This window comes from Thalassophryne amazonica, chromosome 5 (assembly GCF_902500255.1).
Source record: "Thalassophryne amazonica chromosome 5, fThaAma1.1, whole genome shotgun sequence".
Taxonomy (NCBI): domain Eukaryota; kingdom Metazoa; phylum Chordata; class Actinopteri; order Batrachoidiformes; family Batrachoididae; genus Thalassophryne; species Thalassophryne amazonica.
Window position 1 is genome coordinate 14,730,841 of NC_047107.1, and position 22,917 is coordinate 14,753,757.

The 22,917-nt window shown below is 45.2% G+C and overlaps 1 protein-coding gene across 1 annotated transcript in view; it reads right to left on the reverse strand.

Annotated features, from left to right (window-relative positions):
• The window catches only part of npr3 (natriuretic peptide receptor 3), a 211,077-nt gene extending 188,473 nt beyond the window's left edge, over nucleotides 1–22,604 (reverse strand). The window contains exon 1 of the mRNA XM_034169735.1: nucleotides 21,588–22,604. Within this exon, the coding sequence (XP_034025626.1) occupies nucleotides 21,588–22,230 (643 nt within the window). The 5' untranslated portion in view covers nucleotides 22,231–22,604. The remainder of the gene's footprint in view (nucleotides 1–21,587) is intronic.
• Between the last annotated feature and the right edge of the window lie 313 nt (nucleotides 22,605–22,917).

Sequence of the window (22,917 nt, forward strand, 5' to 3'; positions counted from 1 at the left end):
CATTTTGACTAGATTGATCACTTCCAATGCATTTTGCCTGAGCGGTGATGGAAACCTGTAGAGCAGGCAGCCCAGTGGATAAGGAGCTGGTCTGCCCATATGTAGACCTGCGTTTAAATCCCACTCATGATGATACCTGTCTGTGTGCTTGGACCAGTCAATTCATCTGCTTAGTCAGATTTCACTTGACTGGGGTAATAACCTGCATCAGACTGGAATCCTGTCCACGGGGGGGTCATAGACTTTCATCCACTTCACACTATAGAACCCGCAGATGATTACCGGCATGAATGGACCCCAGGGCCCATATATAGAGGTGCATTGGGAAAAAAATTGGAATATTGTGGAAAAAGTTCAATATTTTTTGTCAGCTATCTCAGAAAGTGAAAAATTTATATATCTGAGACTCATTACACAGAAACTAAAATGTTTCAAGGATTTTTTTTGTTTTGAAAATTACAGCCAACAGCTCAAAAAAATAGAATAAAATTATCTCAAAATATCAGCATATTGTATTTGTAGTTTGTATAAGCCAACATTCCTGCAGTAATATGAATATGTCATTGACATGACCCCCCAGACCCCCAACTACAGCCCTCTTAACCCCCCCACCACCATTTTAACCAGTTTTCCTTATTTGCATCTCACATGCCTGGAAAGTCCTCACCATCTCATTTAGGTCTTTTACAATTTATTCTCTGTAAATGCTTCTGGGGAGCATTAGCATGGCTAAAAACCTTGAGACCCCCTTAACTACAGCCCTCTTAACCTTTTTTTTTATTAAATGTTGATGTAAATTTAAATTCTAATTTTTCAGCTCGACAGTAGAGCTGCGCAATATGGCCAAATTGTCACATCTCAGTATTGAAGCCAAATATTATATCTCTATCGACATGATATAGAACATGACTATGATTTCACACAAAGTACAGTAATAGTGAAAATTAAGCATTCTTAAACAAAACAGTAATGATGCCACACTCTTTTTGCACTCATAAGGTGAGGACACAGTGCCCTCCAAAAGTATTGGAACACTTGATATTTCACACATTTTAATTTGTTTATGCCATTTCAAATATAAGAAATGCAATATATATATTTCTAATATTACCTTCCTTAAACTCAAACTGAAAACAAATCTCTACAACTTGATATAAATTAATTAAAATATAAAAGCCAAGATGATGGGTTACTTAAGTAATGTTACGCTTTGGTATAATACCTGTAAATAATAATCGGTTTTGTGGCAGGTTTCTTCAGACAAGTCAGGGGATGGATACATGAACATTTCCAAGTCACTGAATAGGTCTTGGACTTTATTTACATCAATTATGAAGAAACACAAAATATTCTTTCACCAAAACATCAAATCTAGGTTTGCATCTCAGATATACTTTCTGGCAAATTGTAGCTGAATGTTCAGGTCCTCCTCTACACCACTTCATCAGGAAGCTGTATTTTATATTTTTAATTAATTTATATCAAGTTGTAGAGATTGACTTTCAGTTTGCGTTTATGGAAGATAATTTTAGATTTTTTGTTGTTGTTGTTTTTGTATTTGAAATGGCATAAACAAATTAAAATGTGCAAAATAGTGTTCCATTCCAATTTCCATTGGAAAATGTTCCAATACTTTTGAGGCCAATTGAGAAACACTCATGGGGCATGTGTATTGTGTCAAAATTAACCAAAATTAAGATGTTATTTAAAAAAAAGTCCTTCATAGAGCAAAATTAAGAGGTTATTAAAAAGTCCTTCCAGTCCTTATTGGACTTAATCAACTAAACATATTCTTCTAGATCGTATTTCTTTAAATAACTAAGCTAACTGTCTTTACTTATCAGTATAAGACTCAACTTCTAGATGTGTTGTGCTGTTGAACAAAACCAATGTGAAACAATCATTAAAAAAGGTGTTATTAATGTAATTCACCAGCTTTCAGTCATCGCTCTCATAACACAACAGAACCATGGTGAAGCACAGAGCTTATATACAGAACAGATGAGACATAAAGTAGCTGTAGTTCATTCAGCCCGAGCATCTTACATCTCATATAAGCCAACAGAGCATGAACCGGCTGATGTCTGCTAGTTTTATTCATCTAAAATCACCAGAGAAACATGTATATACAGTATAAGGCAACCTGAATTAAAGGAGAAATGCCACTTTTAACAACCTGGACCTCATTTCTGGCATAAAATATGGCCGATTACTCACAGATATAACTTGTTCACGTTCAAATCTGGCTCAAAGATTTTTCTTCTTCTACTAAGGTGGATTGGAACTTTTTGTGGTACACAGCACCAACTACTGTACAGGAGGGATGTAGCAGTCAATATGTGTCACCGAATTTCAAAATGCAGCTGGCTCTTTTTAACCAGACACACGGTGCTGTGACATATCAATCTGGGATGGCACCTGGGGTGTCCAGTCAGATTTCAGGGGAGTCAAGTGCCACCCTGGCCTCCCCTCTAGCTCCACACATGCCAGGAAGTATTAAACATTTGAAATTTATTGTTACACTGTGGACTCAAAATTTGCCACTTCCTATTACAGTCTCAACTTGCCACTGAATTCCCGTGAGATCCCACGAGATCTCATCTATTGTCAATCCAGGAAGTGTCGATCCAGGAAGTGTTCAACATTTGACATTTCCTGTTTCACTGTGGACTCAAAATTTGGCACTTCCTATTTCTGACACAGTTCCATGAGCGAGCTTCACGTTGCTTTGCTCCTATAAATATGATCAATCTCTTATGGGTCTTCCACACAGCATATTTTAACACCTCGCCTTATGTAGGATGCGTTGGAGGCTTACAACGCATTGGATGCAGCGGGGGGGATTGCCACGTCACTATCTGGCTTTTCTAAAGCCCAACAAAGCAGGCCAATCCCGAGCTTTCATTCACATCTGCCAGAACCACAATATGAAGAGAAAAAAAAAGCAGAACAAGTCACCCATCACCCTGCTGGGAGAAGCATTTTTTTTTTTTCAGCGACTGGCGACAGCGTCCAGGCCACATTCCTGGGCAGAGCAAGACACAAGCAACCAGGGTGATGGAGCAGACCCACTCAATCTGAAATTCCTCACTTTTGGATATATACAAACACCCAGTTTGAACAACATGCTTCTGCAAATTTGTCTGAGGTGAGAATAATTAAAAATAAAATGTGACATTACTGCACTGCTGAAGGGGTTTACGATTGGTTAACATTAGCCTTTAACTGCACTTAGTTGAGCTAAATGAACATTCTATGTTGTGTGGGCCGCTGAAGAGTAGGTACTGCTGGCCCACCACCACAACATGGCACCCTGCTTGAAGTGCGGGCTTCAAGCACGAGAGGGCGTCGGAGCAACCAGGAGTGACAGCTGTCACTCATCATCTGTACCAGCTGTCACTCATCCATTACTCAACACCATCACCATAAAGGCCGGACTCCAACTCCACCTCCCCGCCGAGAAATCAGCTACCCTAAAGGTAATTTCTCTGCTGTCTCTATAATAAACAAGAGTCTGATCTCATTTACAGCCGTTTTCCTGCAACGTGTCCTTATCTGCTGCATTGGCGTTTGGTGTGGACTGCAACGGTTTCGCCTCACACCCCAACCAGATAAGTGGTTTTCCAGGAGCTGTACGAGTGTGTTATTGGAGGTGGAGGTTCTCCCTCCTTACAGGACACAGACTGAAGAATTACTGAGTGTGCGAACTCACACTCACCTGCATTGTTTCTGTTCTCTCTGCCAGCAGTACCAGGTCTGACAGCTGGAGATGGTGGCCACCTGGGAACCCAGGACTTGGCGGCTCCGGTGTTCTTCAGATCCGTTGGTGGTGGAAGCCGTGTGGGATCCGGCTCGTTTCTGGACGGACGTCTCCTATCCTCGAGCCTGCCCACACGTCACTCAACGTATAATTGACTGTTTTTCCAAACCTGTTTTGTCAGTATTCCGTTGTGCACGTCATAACATTAAATTGTTACTGTTTTGGCTTATCCATTGCCCGTTCATTTACGCCCCCTGTTGTGGGTCCGTGTTCCTACACTTTCACAACAGGATTTCTCGGCCAGCGTCATGGATCCCGAGGGGCGTCAACCATCGTTTGAACAGCCAATGGAAGAGCGAGGTGAACAGGCGTCAGCAGGAGGCGTGTTAGGTGAGCTGCAGCAAATCTTAACCGCCTTTACTGCTCGGTTGGACTTAGTTACCGAGCAGAATGTTATTCTCAATCGGTGGATGGAGGCTCTCACTGCCCAGGTGGAAGCGCATGCTCAGGGCGCTGCTGCAGCACCTCCTCCTGCTGACCGAGTGCCAGAAACAGACATTCTGCTGGTCGTTCAACGAACCCCCCCCCACCGTCCCCTGAAGCATACATAAGCCCTCCGGAGCCGTACGGAGGCTGTGTAAAGACGTGCGCGGACTTCTTGATGCAGTGCTCGCTCGTCTTTTCACAGCGTCCCGTCATGTACGCGTCAGGCTCCTAACGACATATACTGGGTTTGTGAGGGAGTTCAAACAGGTTTTTGATCACCCCAATAGAGGCAAGACTGCTTCGAACGTGCTGCTGTCAATGAGACAGGGGCGTCGGAGTGCAGCGGAGTATGCAGTCGACTTCCGCATCGCGGCTGTGAGGTCCGGCTGGAATAACGTTGCGCTCCGTGCCGCCTTCGTAAACGGACTGTCTCCGGTCCTGAAGGAGCACCTGCTGGCTAAGGACGAACCGCGGGACTTGGATGGGCTTGTTGATCTGGTTATATGATTAGATAACCGATTAGAGGAACATCGTCGGGAGCAGGGCGGGGGGCGTGGCCAGGCACGAGCCGTCCCTCTCTCTTCCGGGTCCGAAAGGGTGCCGCCGTCCCCACGCTCCACAGCCAGAGACTCCCGTGTGGCAACAGCTCCTCATGCTGACGAAGCTATGGACACGAACAGGGCCAAAGTCAAATCAAATAACAGACAACGGAGGTTGGCCCGCGGGGAGTGTTTTTTCTGTGGCTCGAGTGAGCATCTACAGAGGAACTGCCCCAAGTGGTTAAATGACAATGCCCGCCCTTAGAAACTGGGCTAAGGTGGGCCATAACACGCACGCGGGGAAACCCCATAAATCAGCACGCATCCCAGTTACGATCCTGAGTGGGGATCTGACCCTTCACGCCCCAGCACTGGTAGACACTGGGTCGGAAGAGAATCTGCTGGACAGCAGATGGGCAAGGGAGGTCAGGCTCCCTCTAGTGGCTCTACCTTCACCTTTGAAGGTGCGGGCATTAGATGGCACCCTTCTTCCACTAATCACACACCAGACACAGCCCGTGACGTTGGTTGTGTCTGGTAATCACAGGGAGGAAATTGTGTTTTTTGTAACACCGTCCACCTCCCGTGTGATTTTGGGTTATCCTTGGATGATAAAGCACAATCCCCAGATTGATTGGCCGTCTGGGGTTGTGGCTCAGTGGAGCGAAAACTGCCACCGGGAATGTTTAGGATCCTCGGTTCCGCCTGGTGTGACAGCTAATGAGGAGGTCAAAGTCCCACCCCCCAATCTGACGGCGGTGCCAGAGGAGTACCATGATCTTGCTGACGTCTTCAGCAAAGATCTGGCACTCACTCTTCCCCCGCACCGACGGTACGATTGCGCCATTGACTTGATCCCGGGCGTTGAGTACCCGTCCAGTAGGCTGTACAACCTCTCATGTCCGGAACGCGAATCAATGGAGACCTACATCCAGGACTCGTTAGCCACCGGGTTGATCCAGAACTCCACCTCCTCGATGGGTGCAGGTGTCTTTTTTGTGGGTAAGAATGATGGCGGACTCCGTCCATGCATCGATTACAGAGGGCTGAACGGCATAACGGTTCGCAATCGATACCCGTTGCCCCTGTTGGATTCGGTGTTCACGCCCCTGCATGGAGCCCAAATATTCACCAAACTCGATCTTAGGAATGCATACCACCTGGTTCGGATCCGGAAGGGAGACGAATGGAAGACGGCATTTAACACCCCGTTAGATCACTTTGAGTACCTGGTCATGCCGTTCGGCCTCACCAATGCGCCCGCGACATTCCAGGCCTTGGTTAATGACGTCTTGTGGGACTTCCTGCATCGTTTTATCTTCGTAGATCTAGACGATATACTCATCTTCTCCCCGGATCCTGAGACCCATGTCCAGCATGTACGTCAGGTCCTGCAGTGGTTGTTGGAGAACCGGCTGTTTGTGAAGGGCGAGAAGTGCGAGTTCCACCGCACTTCTTTGTCCTTCTTGGGGTTCATAATCTCCTCCAACTCCGTCGCCCCTGATGCGGCCAAGGTTGTGGCGGTGAGAGACTGGCCCCAACCAACAAACCAAAGGAAACTGCAACAGTTCCTTGGTTTTGCAAATTTTTACCGGAGGTTCATCAAGGGCTACAGTCAGGTAGTTAGCCCCCTGACAGCCCTGACCTCCACTAAAGTCCCCTTCACCTGGTCGGATCGGTGCGAAGCCGCATTTAGGGAGTTGAAATGCCGGTTCTCGACTGCACCAGTTCTGATGCAGCCCGATCCAAAACGCCAGTTTATAGTCGAAGTGGATGCCTCTGACTCAGGCATAGGAGGTGTGCTATCCCAGAGGGGGGAGTCCGACAAGGTTTTCCACCCATGTGCCTACTTTTCCCGCAGGTTGACCCCGGCTGAAAGGAACTATGACTTCGGCAATCGGGAACTTCTTGCGGTGAAGGAGGCTTTGGAGGAGTGGAGACACCTATTGGAGGGAGCTTCGGTACCATTTACGGTTTTCACGGACCATCGGAACCTGGAGTACATTCGGACCGCCAAGCGTCTGAACCCCAGGCAAGCCAGCTGGTCACTGTTCTTCAGGCGTTTTGACTTTCAGATCACATATCACCCCGGGACGAAGAACCAACGATCTGACACCCTGTCCCGTGTGCACGAGGAGGAAGTCAGGACCGAGCTGTCAGACCCGACGGAAACCATCATCCCCGAGTCCACTGTCGTGGCCACCCTCACCTGGGACGTGGAGAAGACCGTCCGGGAGGCCCTGACATGGAACCCAGACCCGGGAACCGGTCCGAAGAACAAGTTGTACATCCCACCAGAGGCCAGGGCTGCAGTGCTAGACTTCTGTCACGGTTCCAAGCTCTCCTGCCATCCAGGGGTGCGAAGAACCGTGCCAGTGGTCCGGCAGCGCTTCTGGTGGGCGTCTCTGGAAGCCGACATTCGGGAATACGTCCAGGCCTGCACCACCTGCGCCAGGGGCAAAGCTGACCATCATAAGGCCCCAGGCCTCCTCCAGCCTTTGCCCGTGCCTCATCGCCCCTGGTCTCACATCGGCCTGGACTTCGTCACGGGCCTCCCGCCGTCCCAGGGCATGACCACCATCTTCACGATAGTGGACCGGTTCTCCAAGGCGGCCCACTTCGTGGCCCTCCCGAAGCTCCCGACGGCCCAGGACACTGCAGACCTCCTTGTGCACCACGTCGTGCGTCTGCATGGGATTCCATCGGACATTGTCTCGGATCGTGGTCCTCAGTTCTCCTCTCAAGTCTGGAGGAGTTTCTGCAGGGAAGTGGGGGCCACCATGAGTCTCTCGTCCGGGTACCATCCTCAGACGAACGGACAGGCAGAGCGGGCGAACCAGGATTTGGAGCAGGCCGTCCGCTGCGTGACCTCCGCGCACCCGACGGCCTGGAGCAACCATCTGGCCTGGATCGAGTATGCTCACAATAGTCAAGTATCATCTGCTACCGGCCTCTCCCCGTTTGAGGTGTGTTTGGGGTACCAGCCCCCATTGTTCCCGTTGGTGGAGGGAGAGGTCGGGGTGCCCTCGGTCCAGGCCCATCTGAGGAGGTGCCGTCGGGTGTGGCGTACCGCCTGCTCTGCCCTGCTCAAAGCCCGGATGAGGGCCAAGGCCCATGCAGACCGCCGGCATTCCCAGGTCCCTGCATACCAGCCCGGGCAGGAGGTTTGGATATCCACAAAGGACATGCCCCTACAGGTGGAATCCCAGAAGCTAAAGGACAGGTTCATAGGACCTTTTACCATACTCAAAGTCCTCAGTCCGGCCGCAGTGAAGCTGAAGCTGCCAGCTTCACTGCGGATACACCACATTTTTCATGTGTCAAGACTCAAGCCCTGCCATACCTCACCACTGTGTGCCCCTGGACCCGCGCCGCCTCCTGCCCGGATCATCAACGAGGAGCCCGCGTGGACAGTACGCCGGCTCCTGGACGTCCGTCGAAAGGGCCGGGGGTTCCAGTATCTGGTGGACTGGGAGGGTTATGGACCCGAAGAGTGCTCCTGGGTGAAGAGGAGCTTCATCCTGGACCCGGCCCTCCTGGCCGACTTCTACACCCGTCACCCGGACAAGCCTGGTCGGGCGCCAGGAGGCGCCCGTTGAGGGGGGGGGGTCCTGTTGTGTGGGCCGCTGAAGAGGAGGTACTGCTGGCCCACCACCACAAGATGGCGCCCTGCTTGAAGTGCGGGCTTCAAGCACGAGAGGGCGTCGGAGCGACCGGGAGTGACAGCTGTCACTCATCATCTGTATCAGCTGTCACTCATCCATTACTCAACACCATCACCATAAAGGCCGGACTCCAACTCCACCTCCCCGCCGAGACATCAGCTACCCTAAAGGTAATTTCTCTGCTGTCTCTATAATAAACAAGAGTCTGATCTCATTTACAGCCGTTTTCCTGCGACGTGTCCTTATCTGCTGCATTGGTGTTTGGTGTGGACTGCGACGGTTTCGCCTCACACCCCAACCAGATAAGTGGTTTTCCAGGAGCTGTACGAGTGTGTTATTGGAGGTGGAGGTTCTCCCTCCTTACAGGACACAGACTGAAGAATTACTGAGTGTGCGAACTCACACTCACCTGCATTGTTTCTGTTCTCTCTGCCAGCAGTACCAGGTCTGACAGCTGGCCACCTGGGGACCCAGGACTTGGTGGTTCTTCAGATCCATTGGTGGTGGAAGCCGTGTGGGATCCGGCTCCTTTCTGGACGGACGTCTCCTATCCTCGAGCCTGCCCACACGTCACTCAACGTATAATTGACTGTTTTTCCAAACCTGTTTTGTCTGTATTCCGTTGTGCACGTCATAACATTAAATTGTTACTGTTTTGGCTTATCCATTGCCCGTTCATTTACGCCCCCTGTTGTGGGTCCGTGTTCCTACACTTTCACAACAATTCTAATTTGTAAATGCTTCAACGTATTTTTATTTCTACCAAATAAAGCTACCGTTTTTTAAATTGCTGCTTCTGTTGTAAAAAGACTCACCTTTAAATAACTTAGATTTTTATAGTTTATTTTATTTCTTTATTTTTTTCTTATATTTTATATGAAATATATTTCTTTACGGTACTTGTACATCAAGTACTTTACGGTACATCATGAACATTTCAACATTTGCTGTGCAGAGAATCTAAATGCAGACGCACTTCAAAACGTTCAGTTTCAACAGTGAAAGTTGGATTGGGTTAAATTTTGGCCGCAGCAGCCTGACGATGTGCGGCAATGTGTTCCCAGCGGAGCATTGCACCAGCTTGGTGTTTGGCGTGCGGCGATACAACCTCTGACACATTCGACATTGGATGTGTGATATCATGCTCATGCTGACACATCACAGAGATGCGCTGATGCAGCCATCTGGATGGGGTCTAACAGCCATGATAACATGATAATACAGATACATCCTCTGACACATGAGGTGGACAGACAATGGATGTGTGATATTAAGCTCATTCTGGATGTTACACCATGATCACAGGCGTGACCCTACCGTGAAAACGTGCCACCATCTTCTCTGTGAACATAGATAGATCTCTACAGGGAGAATAACTTTAGGACTTCACATTAGGCCACGGAGAAAGTGATTTGACACCCTGTTGGGCTTACAACTAATGCAGGCATGGAAACCATTAGCATAGTAGGAAAATTAGCAGAGAAAACCCATTAAGATGATAGTGCAGTTTATGTTGCAGGGTACATTGGATGACCTTAAAGTTGGGGATGCCGCACCGGCTGTTCCTGCAACGTCAAATATTTTGTGTCTGCTACCTACAACCCGCGTGGAATGTGTTAAACCTAAATCTGATTTTAGGCATCTTGTATCCTACTCTGGAACCACCCCCAAATCCCAACAGTCTAATTATCAACCCCATTGAGGTCCTCAGGTTGGGTCTCATTAACATAAAGTCACTGTCCTCAAAATCACTGTTGATAAATGATCTAATTATGGATCACCACATAGATATGATTGGTTTATGTGAAGCCTGGCTTAAACCTACTGCTGTCCTCTCCTTAAATGAAGCCTGCCCACCGGTGTACATATTTCAAGACTCAAGATTCAAGATTCTTTTATTTGTCCCCAAGGGGAAATTTGTCTTGGACACACAGGCAGCCACAAAAATACACTAACCAAGTACAGGCATGACAAGACAGACCCAGAAAATACAATACAATCACAATGACTCATTAATGACCTGCTCCTTGGTTTGAGATCAGGAGGTTCACTGATATAAGGAGAAATGAGTTTTTATACCTGTTTAGGTATCTCTTTTTGTTTTTAGATGGAACTCGATAGTGCCGTCCAGATGGAAGCAGCTCATATTGAGAGTAAAGAACATGGGAGGCGTCAGAGGTTATTTTCCTCGCCTGTTTAATAACAGCCTCCTCGAATATCTGCTGTAATGATGGATACTCTCATCACTTTATGTGCTGTGCGCACCAGCCGCATCAGTTCTGATTTAGTTTTGACTGACAGATTACCAAACCACGCAGACATTCCATACCTAATAACATTTTCAACAACAGCCTGATAAAAAATAAGCATAATTTTCTGTTCAACACCAAACACTCTCAGTCTGCGCAGAAAGTACAATCTTTGTTGAACCCGGCTGCAGACTGAGGTCACATGGACGTCCCACAGGAGGCTGGAGTTAATGTAAACACCCACGTATTTCTAAGAAGGAACCTGGGCGACCTCAGCGCTGTCAATACAGAGTGGGGTGTGATCTCCCACATGTCCTGGGTCAAAAACAAGCTCCTCAGTCTTCTTGACATTGACAATGAGATGATGGACTTTACACAACTGCACAAAGTTCTCCACCTCCAATGTGTACACTGATGTGTCCGTGTTTGTGTCCACAAGTCCTAAGATGGCTGTGTCGTCAGAGAATTTGATGATGGAAGTGTTGGTGTGTCTGCTGGTGCAGTCGTTGGTATAAAGGGTGAACAAAACTGGCGAGCTGAGGCAGCCCTGCGGTGCTCCAGTATTGATGGATTTTAAATCTGATAGTGTATGGTTCACTCTGACCTGCTGAGTCCTGTTGGTTAGAAAAGAGATGGGATGGGTATCCATAAGATTTTATCGATATCGATACCATTATCGATTCCCTTATCGATACCTCTTGTGAATTTTTTGTGTACTAAAAGGTGACTTTACAGGTTTTCTATGTCAGCGGCTCAAAGAGCTTTTTCTTATCATGCACCTGCTCTGTGGAATGGTCTTCCTGCGACCATGAGGCAGTCAGAGTCTGTGGACATTTTTAAGTCAAGACTTAAAACCTATTTTATTCTCTTTCTTAAACCTCTGGGGTCCGAGGGCATTTTTTGGACAGTTCACTCGCCTGGCATAAATGTTTTATTATTGCTGTTAACAGCTCTCCCTGCATCCCACAATCAAGTTTTATGTCTCTTTTTTCAGGACAACCTGTGCTTTCAGAATATATGTGTTTTTGTTGTGTTTTATAAGTGTAATAAAGGTTTACAATCAAAAATAGGCAAGGAAAAAATAAAGCGAAAAATAATTTTCCACACACATTCATTCAAAACACACAGCAAACTATAATAAACAACTGTTTTGACACTTTATAAAGGTAATTTGAGGTCTTGTGTAAACGACTGTACAACAAAAAGGTTCAAACAATAAACACAAATGCACATTTTGAACAATATATCCAAAATGGTCTATGTGTTTTGTTGTCCATTGATATGGTAAACAGTGCTTTACGCAGAGAAAGCAACAGAGTTATCCAGTAACATTCACATGCAAACTAGTGGAGCAATTCTGATAGTTACACACTCTTTGTTTGAGCATGTGAGATTGTCATCAGAGGCTCTCTGTGTGCTCCTGCTTTCACTGACCACTGTGCCTAATGGTGGAGGGCGCACTGAGTATGTACTAATAGTATGTACTCATTGGATCACCCAGGGGGCTATTCAAACCGGCCAACTAGTAACATATCACTCCTGAAAATGATCTTTGGCTTTTCATGTGAGGTAAATCTGCCCTACGATGGATTCTGGAAAACCATGTGATGGTGAACCAATTCCGATTGGACACTCACATTGCGCACGTCATCACATAGCTTCTATGAGGAGTACAAAGATGGCCGATGGCTGGTTCGAAAGTCCGCGGAATTAACTTTTCGGCAAAAAAAAAATAATAATAATAAGTTTCTGTCTCATATCATTAAAAAGTTATTTATAATTTAGTAAGCTTGGTCTTAGCCGTCGTATACGACGGCATCGGCCCCAGAGAGGGTTAAGAAATTTTATCTTTTATTCTTTTACTTCTGTTTTTAATTATGTATTTGAATTTTTTTATTATTATTTATTTATTAAATTTTTTATGTTGAACTGTTCTATGTGAGGCACCTTGGGGTGGTTTTTGTTGTGATTTGGTGCTTTATTAACTGATTAAATTAATCATTAAATTAACTGTTTTATTAGACGGTATTGCTTAAATTTTCATTGTTACGCAGATGATACCCAGCTTTATCTATCCATGAAGCCAGAGGACACACACCAATTAGCTAAACTGCAGGATTGTCTTACAGACATAAAGACATGGATGACCTCTAATTTCCTGCTTTTAAACTCAGATAAAACTGAAGTTATTGTACTTGGCCCCACAAATCTTAGAAACATGGTGTCTAACCAGATCCTTACTCTGGATGGCATTACCCTGACCTCTAGTAATACTGTGAGAAATCTTGGAGTCATTTTTGATCAGGATATGTCATTCAAAGCGCATATTAAACAAATATGTAGGACTGCTTTTTTGCATTTACGCAATATCTCTAAAATCAGAAAGGTCTTGTCTCAGAGTGATGCTGAAAAACTAATTCATGCATTTATTTCCTATAGGCTGGACTATTGTAATTCATTATTATCAGGTTGTCCTAAAAGTTCCCTAAAAAGCCTTCAGTTAATTCAAAATGCTGCAGCTAGAGTACTGACGGGGACTAGAAGGAGAGAGCATATCTCACCCATATTGGCCTCTCTTCATTGGCTTCCTGTTAATTCTAGAATAGAATTTAAAATTATTCTTCTTACTTATAAGGTTTTGAATAATCAGGTCCCATCTTATCTTAGGGACCTCGTAGTACCATATCACCCCAATAGAGCACTTCGCTCTCAGACTGCAGGCTTACTTGTAGTTCCTAGGGTTTGTAAGAGTAGAATGGGAGGCAGAGCCTTCAGCTTTCAGGCTCCTCTCCTGTGGAACCAGCTCCCAATTCAGATCAGGGAGACAGACACCCTCTCTACTTTTAAGATTAGGCTTAAAACTTTCCTTTTTGCTAAAGCTTATAGTTAGGGCTGGATCAGGTGACCCTGAACCATCCCTTAGTTATGCTGCTATAGACGTAGACTGCTGGGGGGTTCCCATGATGCACTGTTTCTTTCTCTTTTTGCTCTGTATGCACCACTCTGCATTTAATCATTAGTGATCGATCTCTGCTCCCCTCCACAGCATGTCTTTTTCCTGGTTCTCTCCCTCAGCCCCAACCAGTCCCAGCAGAAGACTGCCCCTCCCTGAGCCTGGTTCTGCTGGAGGTTTCTTCCTGTTAAAAGGGAGTTTTTCCTTCCCACTGTAGCCAAGTGCTTGCTCACAGGGGGTCGTTTTGACCGTTGGGGTTTTACATAATTATTGTATGGCCTTGCCTTACAATATAAAGCGCCTTGGGGCAACTGTTTGTTGTGATTTGGCGCTATATAAAAAAATTGATTGATTGATTGATTGATTGATTAAACTGAAATTGAATTGAAATTGAACAACATTTTGTTGAGTCTTAAAGTAAATAAATAGGAAATTGGTCACTGGATCCTTAAACTCTGGACATAATAAACTCTACATGATGGATCCTTGATCTTTGGACATAAATAGAAATAAAATATGTAGTTTTTGTCAAAAGCTTTTCCTTTCAGACATTTTTGGCATGAATGTCTTTCCATACATCAGAGCTGAGCTCAGCTGGCTGTGCTGCATGTCAGGATGAAATTCATAAAGAATGCAGCACATCTCATTTTGGGAGGAAAAAACATTTTAGTCGATTGTAGTTTATTGTCTGTATTACAGCATTTGTAAAGAGGTGTAATTTTATTTTTGGCAATTCATTTTGAAGTTATTAATTCCGAGCGGACTCTGTCTCAGCAGCGTTTTGGAGCTGTGCCAACAGAAGGGAGGACGATTCTCGTTTCTTGACTGCAATAAGACATGAGTCCCAGTTAGTGACTTTAATCCACACAAAAGTGACTCACGATATTTTAATGGCTTTGAGAGGGGTTATGAAAGTGCCGCTTCTGAATCAAAGAACCAACAAGCTAGTAAATCGAAGCATTGCTTCAATGGTTCACGCTTCAAAGTGGAGTCGCGCTGCCGAAACGGTTGATTACATACCGCTGCAGGGTCTGTAATCAGTGTAGAGGAATGATCATTTTCCCAACAAACACCCTCAAAAACAACAGCTGCTCTGAAGGACCAGAAAGGGAATTGTTAAGCATAAAGGCTATTGGTATCGGTGGATCGAATCATTTCTTAACGATACTCGAAAAGAACCGGTTCTCGATACCCATCCCTAGAAAAGAGTGTATCAAAAGAGAGCATTTAGTCACGCAAGGTGGGGGTGTTGCTCTAATTTATAAATCTGGGTTTAGTTTACTAGCTGTTGGGGGTCACAAATATAATTCGTTTGAACATCTGACTCTCCTCTATGCCCAGGATCCTATGTATAGCCAAAGGTCAGAAGGATCAGAAAAAAAATCGACCGTACTATTTTGTCACTGTATACAGGCTCCCGGGCCCATACGCTACATTCTTAGATGAATTTGGTGAGATTCTCTCTAACTTGGCAACCTGTGCGGATAACGTTCTGACTGTTAGTGACTTCAACATTCATAGAAATAAGCCTTCTGACCCCCTCTGCAAATCAGTTATGGGCATTGTGGATGTATTTGGATTCCAGCAATGCATCCAGGGTTCGACACACATTAGTGGAAATACCCTGGATTTAGTCCTCATGCGCTGTATCGCTGTCACAAATACTGACACCATGCCTCTTGCGTCAGTGGTCTCTGATCACACACTTATTATGTTTACTGTCTTGTTGCTGTGTTTACTGGAACAAGAACCTTACTTATCATTATGGGGACACATCAACTCTTCAATTACAACTGAACTTGGAGGCAGGCTCCCTGATATCTTAGCGTCACTTTTGAAAAATGACCGACAACCTTGTGGACAGTTTAAACTCAGCTCTCAAAGGGGGATTGTTTAGGGGGGACTGTTCGGTCTGTGACACAGAGTCAGAGACGTCCTGACGTGAGTTCGTCAAACTGTGCAGCGATGGTTCCTGAACTTTGGCTGTTTTCATACTTTGCATTGCGGTTCTTCTGAGGTTCTCATCAGATCCTTCAGCAGTTTTGCTTTTATTGTTTCACATGTTTGTTTTATTTGTTGTGTGCATTTTTTTTTTTTTTTTTTTTTGGTCTTTTATTCCTGATATATTGCTGCCATCACAGACCATTAAAGGCTGTATTGGTGGAACCTGTCAGAGTTGGGGTTAGCGGGTACAGGAACCCGCGAGCCTCCTGCTCTCACAGTGAGACCGTTCATGGTAGATGGAGGTTTTTGGGGAGGTGATGGTCCAGTGGTTAAGTGTTTGGCTTGAGACCAGAGGATCCTCGGTTCAAATCCCATCCTGACCGGAAAATCACTAAAGGCCCTTGGGCAAGGTCCTTAATCCCCTAGTTGCTCCTGGTGTGTAGTGAGCACCTTGTATGGCAGCAGCCTGACATCGAGGTGAATGTGAGGCATTATTGTAAAGCACTTTGAGCATCTGATACAGATGGAAAAGCGCTATATAAATGCAGTCCATTTACCATTTTACGATTCACACTCAACATGATTGCGCCACCTATATTAAAATCTTAGACTTCAACATTTTTTAGAAGAAGAACTCAGCTCTTATTTCCTGTTAATTATGTAATTTTTTTAATGTTAATTTACTGTGTTAATGTATTTATACATTGTTTAGGTTCTTATTAACATATACACCTATTATTATTATTATTATTATTATTATTTTATTTCTACTTCCATTTTGTCAATAATGAGCCACGTAGCATGCTTTTTTTAATGTACGAGTCCAGTTATTCAACAAACATGGGAGAATAGAGGCTATTAGAAGCAGAATATGTGGCTAACGAGACTCATCTCTGAGTGTGGTGCTAATTTTAAGAAGTTAAAAATTTAGCAAAAACAGCGTGGGGAAGTTTGTGTACAGGGTACTACGAGGACAAACGAGGATGTTAGAGGCATGTTTGTGATGAGTACGAGGGTGTTAGAAGTGTTGTGTGGGCCGCTGAAGAGGAGGTACTGCTGGCCCACCACCAGAGGGCGCCCTGCCTGAAGTGCGGACTTCAGGCACGAGAGGGCACCGGAGCAACCGGGAGTGACAGCTGTCACTCATCAACAGCACCAGCTGTCACTCATCATCACCATATCACCATAAAAGCCGGGCAGCAACTCCACCTCGCTGCCGAGATATCATCTACCGCTTAGGTAATATTCTCTGCTGTGTCTGAACTGTGACTTACGTTTGATCTGTTTGCAGCCGTTTTCCTGTGGTGCACTTTCAGCTGGGTTGGCTATCAGTGAGAGAATCGACGTCCTCGCCTCTCACTCCAACCAGATAAGTGGTTAACAGGAGCTGCTATTGTGTTCCTACTTCGGAGGTGGAGGTGCTCCCTCCCGGAGGAACTGGATCTGTGTGTGAGGATTTACTGGGTGTGTATCCACACACCCACCATTAACTGTCTCTGCTTCCTGCCAGCAGTACCAGGTCTGACAGCTGGAGACGGTGGCCACCTGGGGACTCAGGACTTGGCGGCTCCGGTGTTCTTCAGATCCGTTGGCAGTGGAAGCCGTGTGGGACCCGGCTCTTCTCTGGACAGACGTCTTCTATCCTCGAGCCTGCCCACACGTCACTTTTCGTATAATTGACTGTCATTCTCAAACTGCATTTGTCTGTATTCCGTTGTGCACAATTCGCAACATTAAATTGTTATATTTTGGCTTATCCGTTGTCCGTTCATTTACGCCCCCTGTCGTGGGTCCGTGTCACTACACTTTCCCAACAAGAAGCCCATTATCTGAGTATGTGGTGGCTACGAGGACAGGACAGGCTATTTTGGACATGCTATTTTGGCTCCGCCATCTTGTGCACTTCACCGTGACAATCCCACCCACTTTGTGTGCTGGACGCTGTATATAAAATAATTATTTTTTAACAGATTAATCATTTTCTGTCAGAGTTTGGCTGTTGAAAACACCTCACAGAAGACCGTTTTTTCCTCTCTCTCTCTCTCTCTCTCTCACACATGCACTGCATGAGGTGGAGAACGTATTTCAACAGTCTAAAAATGTAATTATTTGTAATGTTTATACTGCAATGGCTTAGTAAAACAGTTGCATGTTCATTCCTTCTTATGAGCAGCTGTAAAAGTATGTTTATGATAGATTTAACATCTTGTTATAATTGATCAGATGAGGTGTGCTGCGTGTGCTGTTGCGCTGTAGCAATCACTCGCACGCACTTACAGTGTTTTTTAATTGTTTGCACAATGTTCATATATGTGGCTCATTATTCGAATAATCACTGAAATTTCTGACAGATCCATACTTGGCTCATAATTCATGGCTTTATTATTCAGTGGGACCGGGGCTTTAAACTAACATAAACCATAATAACAACATTTAAAACCTCAAATCCCAGAACTCCCACAGTGCATTGCAGTACAGTGTCCATTGTTTACTGGTTAGCTAAAGCTGCTAATTTCTCCAAAAATATTTGTCCTATCAACTTTCTGTTTTTGCAGCATTCATCCTTGACCTAAAATATGTAAGCATACCAAACAGCAAATGTCAGCTCTCCCCAGTTTTTGCATGATCGAAGCCAAACACACGCACACAACCTGGTCTCACGGCAAGTCATGATTCATCAGCACGAAATATACATTAATCTATTGGTTCGTGATATTGTGACGAAAAGCGCCTTATTTTCATCACAGCAGCACAAATTCATTCTAATTCATTCCGTGATGGCTGCATGAAATTAAAAGTGAAGCGGGGGGGTTGGGGTGATTATGGTTAGGGTGGGGGAAAAGAGTAAGATTAGGCTATGGTTAAGGTTCAGGTCGGGGGTAGGAGTAGGGTAGTTTAAAAAATGCTGTCACGAAAATTTGACTCATTTCGTCACGGGAGCATGAAAGTATGTGAGACTGGGCTGCACGCACACAGAGGCCATTTGGCTATTATAATATAGATATATGGGGACAGGATTACCAGTACATGCACTGAATGTCTTATACCAGTGCTTCAACAGTGAACCGGTATACAGCCCTGTGCTATTCTATTCTATTCAACACTGAACTAGATCCTTGTCATTTGATTGGTGGTTTCTATGTCACGTGATATTGATCATTTGTCCCATTTGCAATTTTGTTCCATTTACAGGGTGTGAATATGTTTGTCTGTCTATACTGTATGTGGTCCTGCCATAGACTACCATTCTGTTCAGAGAGTACCCTGCCTCAAGTCCTACAACTGGTGGGATAGGCTCCAGGCCCCCTGTGATCCTTAACTGAAGTAAGCAGGTATAGAAAATGAATGAATGAAAAATATGGGGGGCTTTATAATCATGCACTTGACATGTCATACTGTCACAACTGTTGGTGGCGCTAAATTCTCACCAAAGTCTTGTACCTGTCTTAATAACAGGTGAATGTCAGGCTGTCAGGTACAAGTTACACTTGTGGTTCCGAATGGCGCTTCTCTGCACTTTAACACCACAGTCACTTATCTATACAACTTTATCAAAATCACCACAAAAACCAATGTGTAGCATTCACAAAACAAATTCACACAATACACAACATTCACACAGTAAATCACAATTATTTACAGTTGTCCGAAGAGCCCTTGTGCCCTCATGAGTCACCGCTGGCTCATACTGTCAAGGATTCATACAATTATAGTGTTGTATCAGTGATTTGCTGCTGCTTTTTTAATGGATTCAGGAGATAACACACAGAAGAACCATGACACAAACTGTGAGGGTGACAAATAATTACAAAACCAGTGTCTGTTATGGCAACAAGGATGCCAAAGAACACTGTAAGAGGAAAAAATGTGATTACAGGAAGTGCTAATTATGGTAACAGCAATCATTAGAGGTGTCTTGACATCTGACACAAGTTAAGTGTAAATGACATTATGTGTGTTGGGCAGCTGTCCAGGCTGCAACAGATGTAATGAGATTGTGTGATCAATGAATTACTGTGATGAATTACATGTGTGCCAATGAACCACAGAAGCCTATAACTACTTGAGACTTTTCTGGGTATCTTGGTGGCTTTCCTCACTTGTCTCCTCCCTGCACTCAGTTTTTGAGAACGGCAGACTTGACACACATTTACTGTACAGCAGTGGTCCCCAACCCCCGGGCCGCGGACCAGTACCGGTCCGTGGATCAATTGGTACTGGGACCGCCCAAGAAATTATTAACTATTTCCGTTGTATTTATTATCTGAGTCTGAATAATCTTTTATTTTGAAAAATCTTTTATTTTAAAAACTGACCGGATTCTCTCGGTTACATCTGCATCACTTGAGGGCCAAAAATTTAACCCACAAGTTAGCAAAATGAGTAAAAAACAGACGTCTTTGGAAAGTTTCTTTTTGAATGGGAAAAGGCCCAGTGAAGAAATTAACATTCATGGAGTTTTTATTTTTCCACGTGTATTTTTTAATAATTTATTTAGGGGACAGAGACGATGTTAACAGAGACTTTGATGTTAAACACATGTTATGTTGCATACGAGTGCACAGTGGATTCACGCTTATTATTATATTCGCAATATAAACAATCTTCGTACCCTCCCGGTCCGTGGTGAAATTGTCAAGCACTGACCGGTCCGCGGTGATAAAAAGGTTGGGGACCACTGCTGTACAGTACCATCCTTTTTTTTTGTAATTCTTAATGATGTAAATGAAATCTTAGACATATTCAGTGACTTGGAAATGTCTATGTATCCATCCCCCAATGTGTCTCAAAACAACTGGCTGTAAAAGTAATGACTTAATCCTTACAGTGATGTGAAAAAGTTTGTGCACTCTTGAGCTTTTACATGTTGAAATTTTATTGAAACATCAAAAAACAAACTAAATTAGAGCACTGCGCTCATACAGTGCAACCAAACAGGCAAACAGGGGAGAAAACATAACCTTCAGTGCCAGATATCTAAAATGATGCCCTTGAACTCGGTGAAAAGTAATCAATCAATCAATCAATTTTTTTTATATAGCGCCAAATCACAACAAACAGTTGCCCCAAGGCGCTTTATATTGTAAGGCAAGGCCATACAATAATTACGTAAAAACCCCAACGGTCAAAACGACCCCCTGTGAGCAAGCACTTGGCTACAGTGGGAAGGAAAAACTCCCTTTTAACAGGAAGAAACCTCCAGCAGAACCAGGCTCAGGGAGGGGCAGTCTTCTGCTGGGACTGGTTGGGGCTGAGGGAGAGAACCAGGAAAAAGACATGCTGTGGAGGGGAGCAGAGATCGATCACTAATGATTAAATGCAGAGTGGTGCATACAGAGCAAAAAGAGAAAGAAACAGTGCATCATGGGAACCAGATGTAATCTGTACATCATGAATTAAAAGAAATAAAAATATGAAAGACAAAATGGTGGTGTGCATAATTAAGTGCACCCTTTATTACAACACATAAACCATCACTTTTACATCCAGTTTTCTTCCGAAATGTCAGGGGATGGATACATGAACATCTCCAAGACAGTGATTACGTCTTGGACTTTTTACATTGTTTTTTTTTTTTTAGAAACACAAACCGTGTGATGCTCTATGGTAAATCTGTCTGGCGGCACAAGAAAGTGACTAGTGAGGAAAGCCACCAAGACCACAAGACAACTCTGAAGATGCTGTGCCTGCAATTGGAGAAGCTCTGCACAGTGCAAGTTTTACATTTATCCAACTTCACAGTGGAGTTGAGAAGGATGTTCATGCAACAAAACAGATCATAACTGGGCCTTCATCTCTCACGTGCCTTCTGGCAAAATGTAGCTGAACTTCCAATTCTGGTGGTGCAAAATGCAAAACTTGCACACTTGCAGTTGGCATTAAAAGCTTTATTCCTCATGGGGTTTTTTATTATTATTGCGTTAAATCTGACTTGATGAATCTGACTTCTGGTGTCGTTTGACTGACAGGTGGTTGATTGACAGCTCTCACCTTCCGTGTCCCGGATGTGGGGCAGGATGTCCTCGGGGTGGAGGCGCTCCTCGCTGGAGAACACGGCGTATGTCTTCATGCTGTAGTCCTCCATCAGCTGGTAGACGCCCTCCAGGCTGAAGTAGCAGTTGCGCTCCTGCTTGTCGTCGTCGAACAGCAGCAGCGCGCTTTTCCAGCCGAAGCGGCGGAACATCGCGCCGAACGTCTCCGCCATCTTCACGTAGGACGGGCCGATCCGGGTCAGGTGGGAGTACTCCGCGCTCTTGTCGCTGAAGCCTGCGGCCAGAGCACCTGCTGAGATGATCGGGATGTTCCAGTGTGACGCCACCCGGACCACCGCCGCCGCCGCGTACTCGCACACCGGACCCAGGACCAGATCCGGTTTCTGCTGGCACGAGCCGTCCACCAGCGCAAACAGCGCCTCGTTGCCGCAGCCGGAGTCCTCAAACTGGATGCTGAAGTTGAGTCCATCCTTCTGCAGCCTTTGCTGAGCGTAACGGATCGCCGGTGCGACCCGCGGGTAGGAAAAAAGGTAGGAGTTGTTTTTTGGCAGCAGCACTAGAACCTGGATTTGTTCCGAGATCGGATCCGTGCCGACCGCGTTAAAGAACACCAGAACGTGCGCGCACAGTGACAGCAGCATGGTGCCACTTCCAAACTTCCAGCCCGCTTCTACAGATGTTCCCCAGAAGTTTCTTTCTGCGCCTTGGCTCCACTTTCTGCGCACATGAAGGCGCGAACACGATCCGCGCGCTCCGTATTTGTCTTATAAAAGCACTAATTACTGACAGACCTCAGAACATTGTGCTGCTGCTGCTGCTGCTGCTGCTGGTGGTGGACCCGGTTCTGAGGAGCAGATGAGCGCGCACAGCGGGGACTTTTAAAGCCTCTTTTCACGAGGATCCGTGCGTCATGTCAGCGCAGCGCGCCTCCTTCTTAAAGCCACACAGTGCAGCTCTGTGCGCGCTCACACGCAGTCCAAACGGCACCGTTTACACCTAGTGGTCATAAAAATAGGCACACCTGCTCAGCAGAAGATCAAAACGTAAAAACCTCCAGAATCCAGCAGTTACAAATATTCAGTGTTTCACAGAAAAGATCAGAACGCAAAAATTCCCCAAATACATATGGACACTAATGCATTAGTGAGATTAAACTGACTTGGGTGGAGTGAAAACCTATTTACAAGATTGCATCTTTGTTAATAAATATACTTAATCTGATGAATGTGAATTGAACTAATATTGACTTTAAAGATATCATTGGTGCTTTAAGTTGCCCTAAAAAAAAGATGAGGTCACTAAAAAAAACATGTCAAGTGGTTCAACTC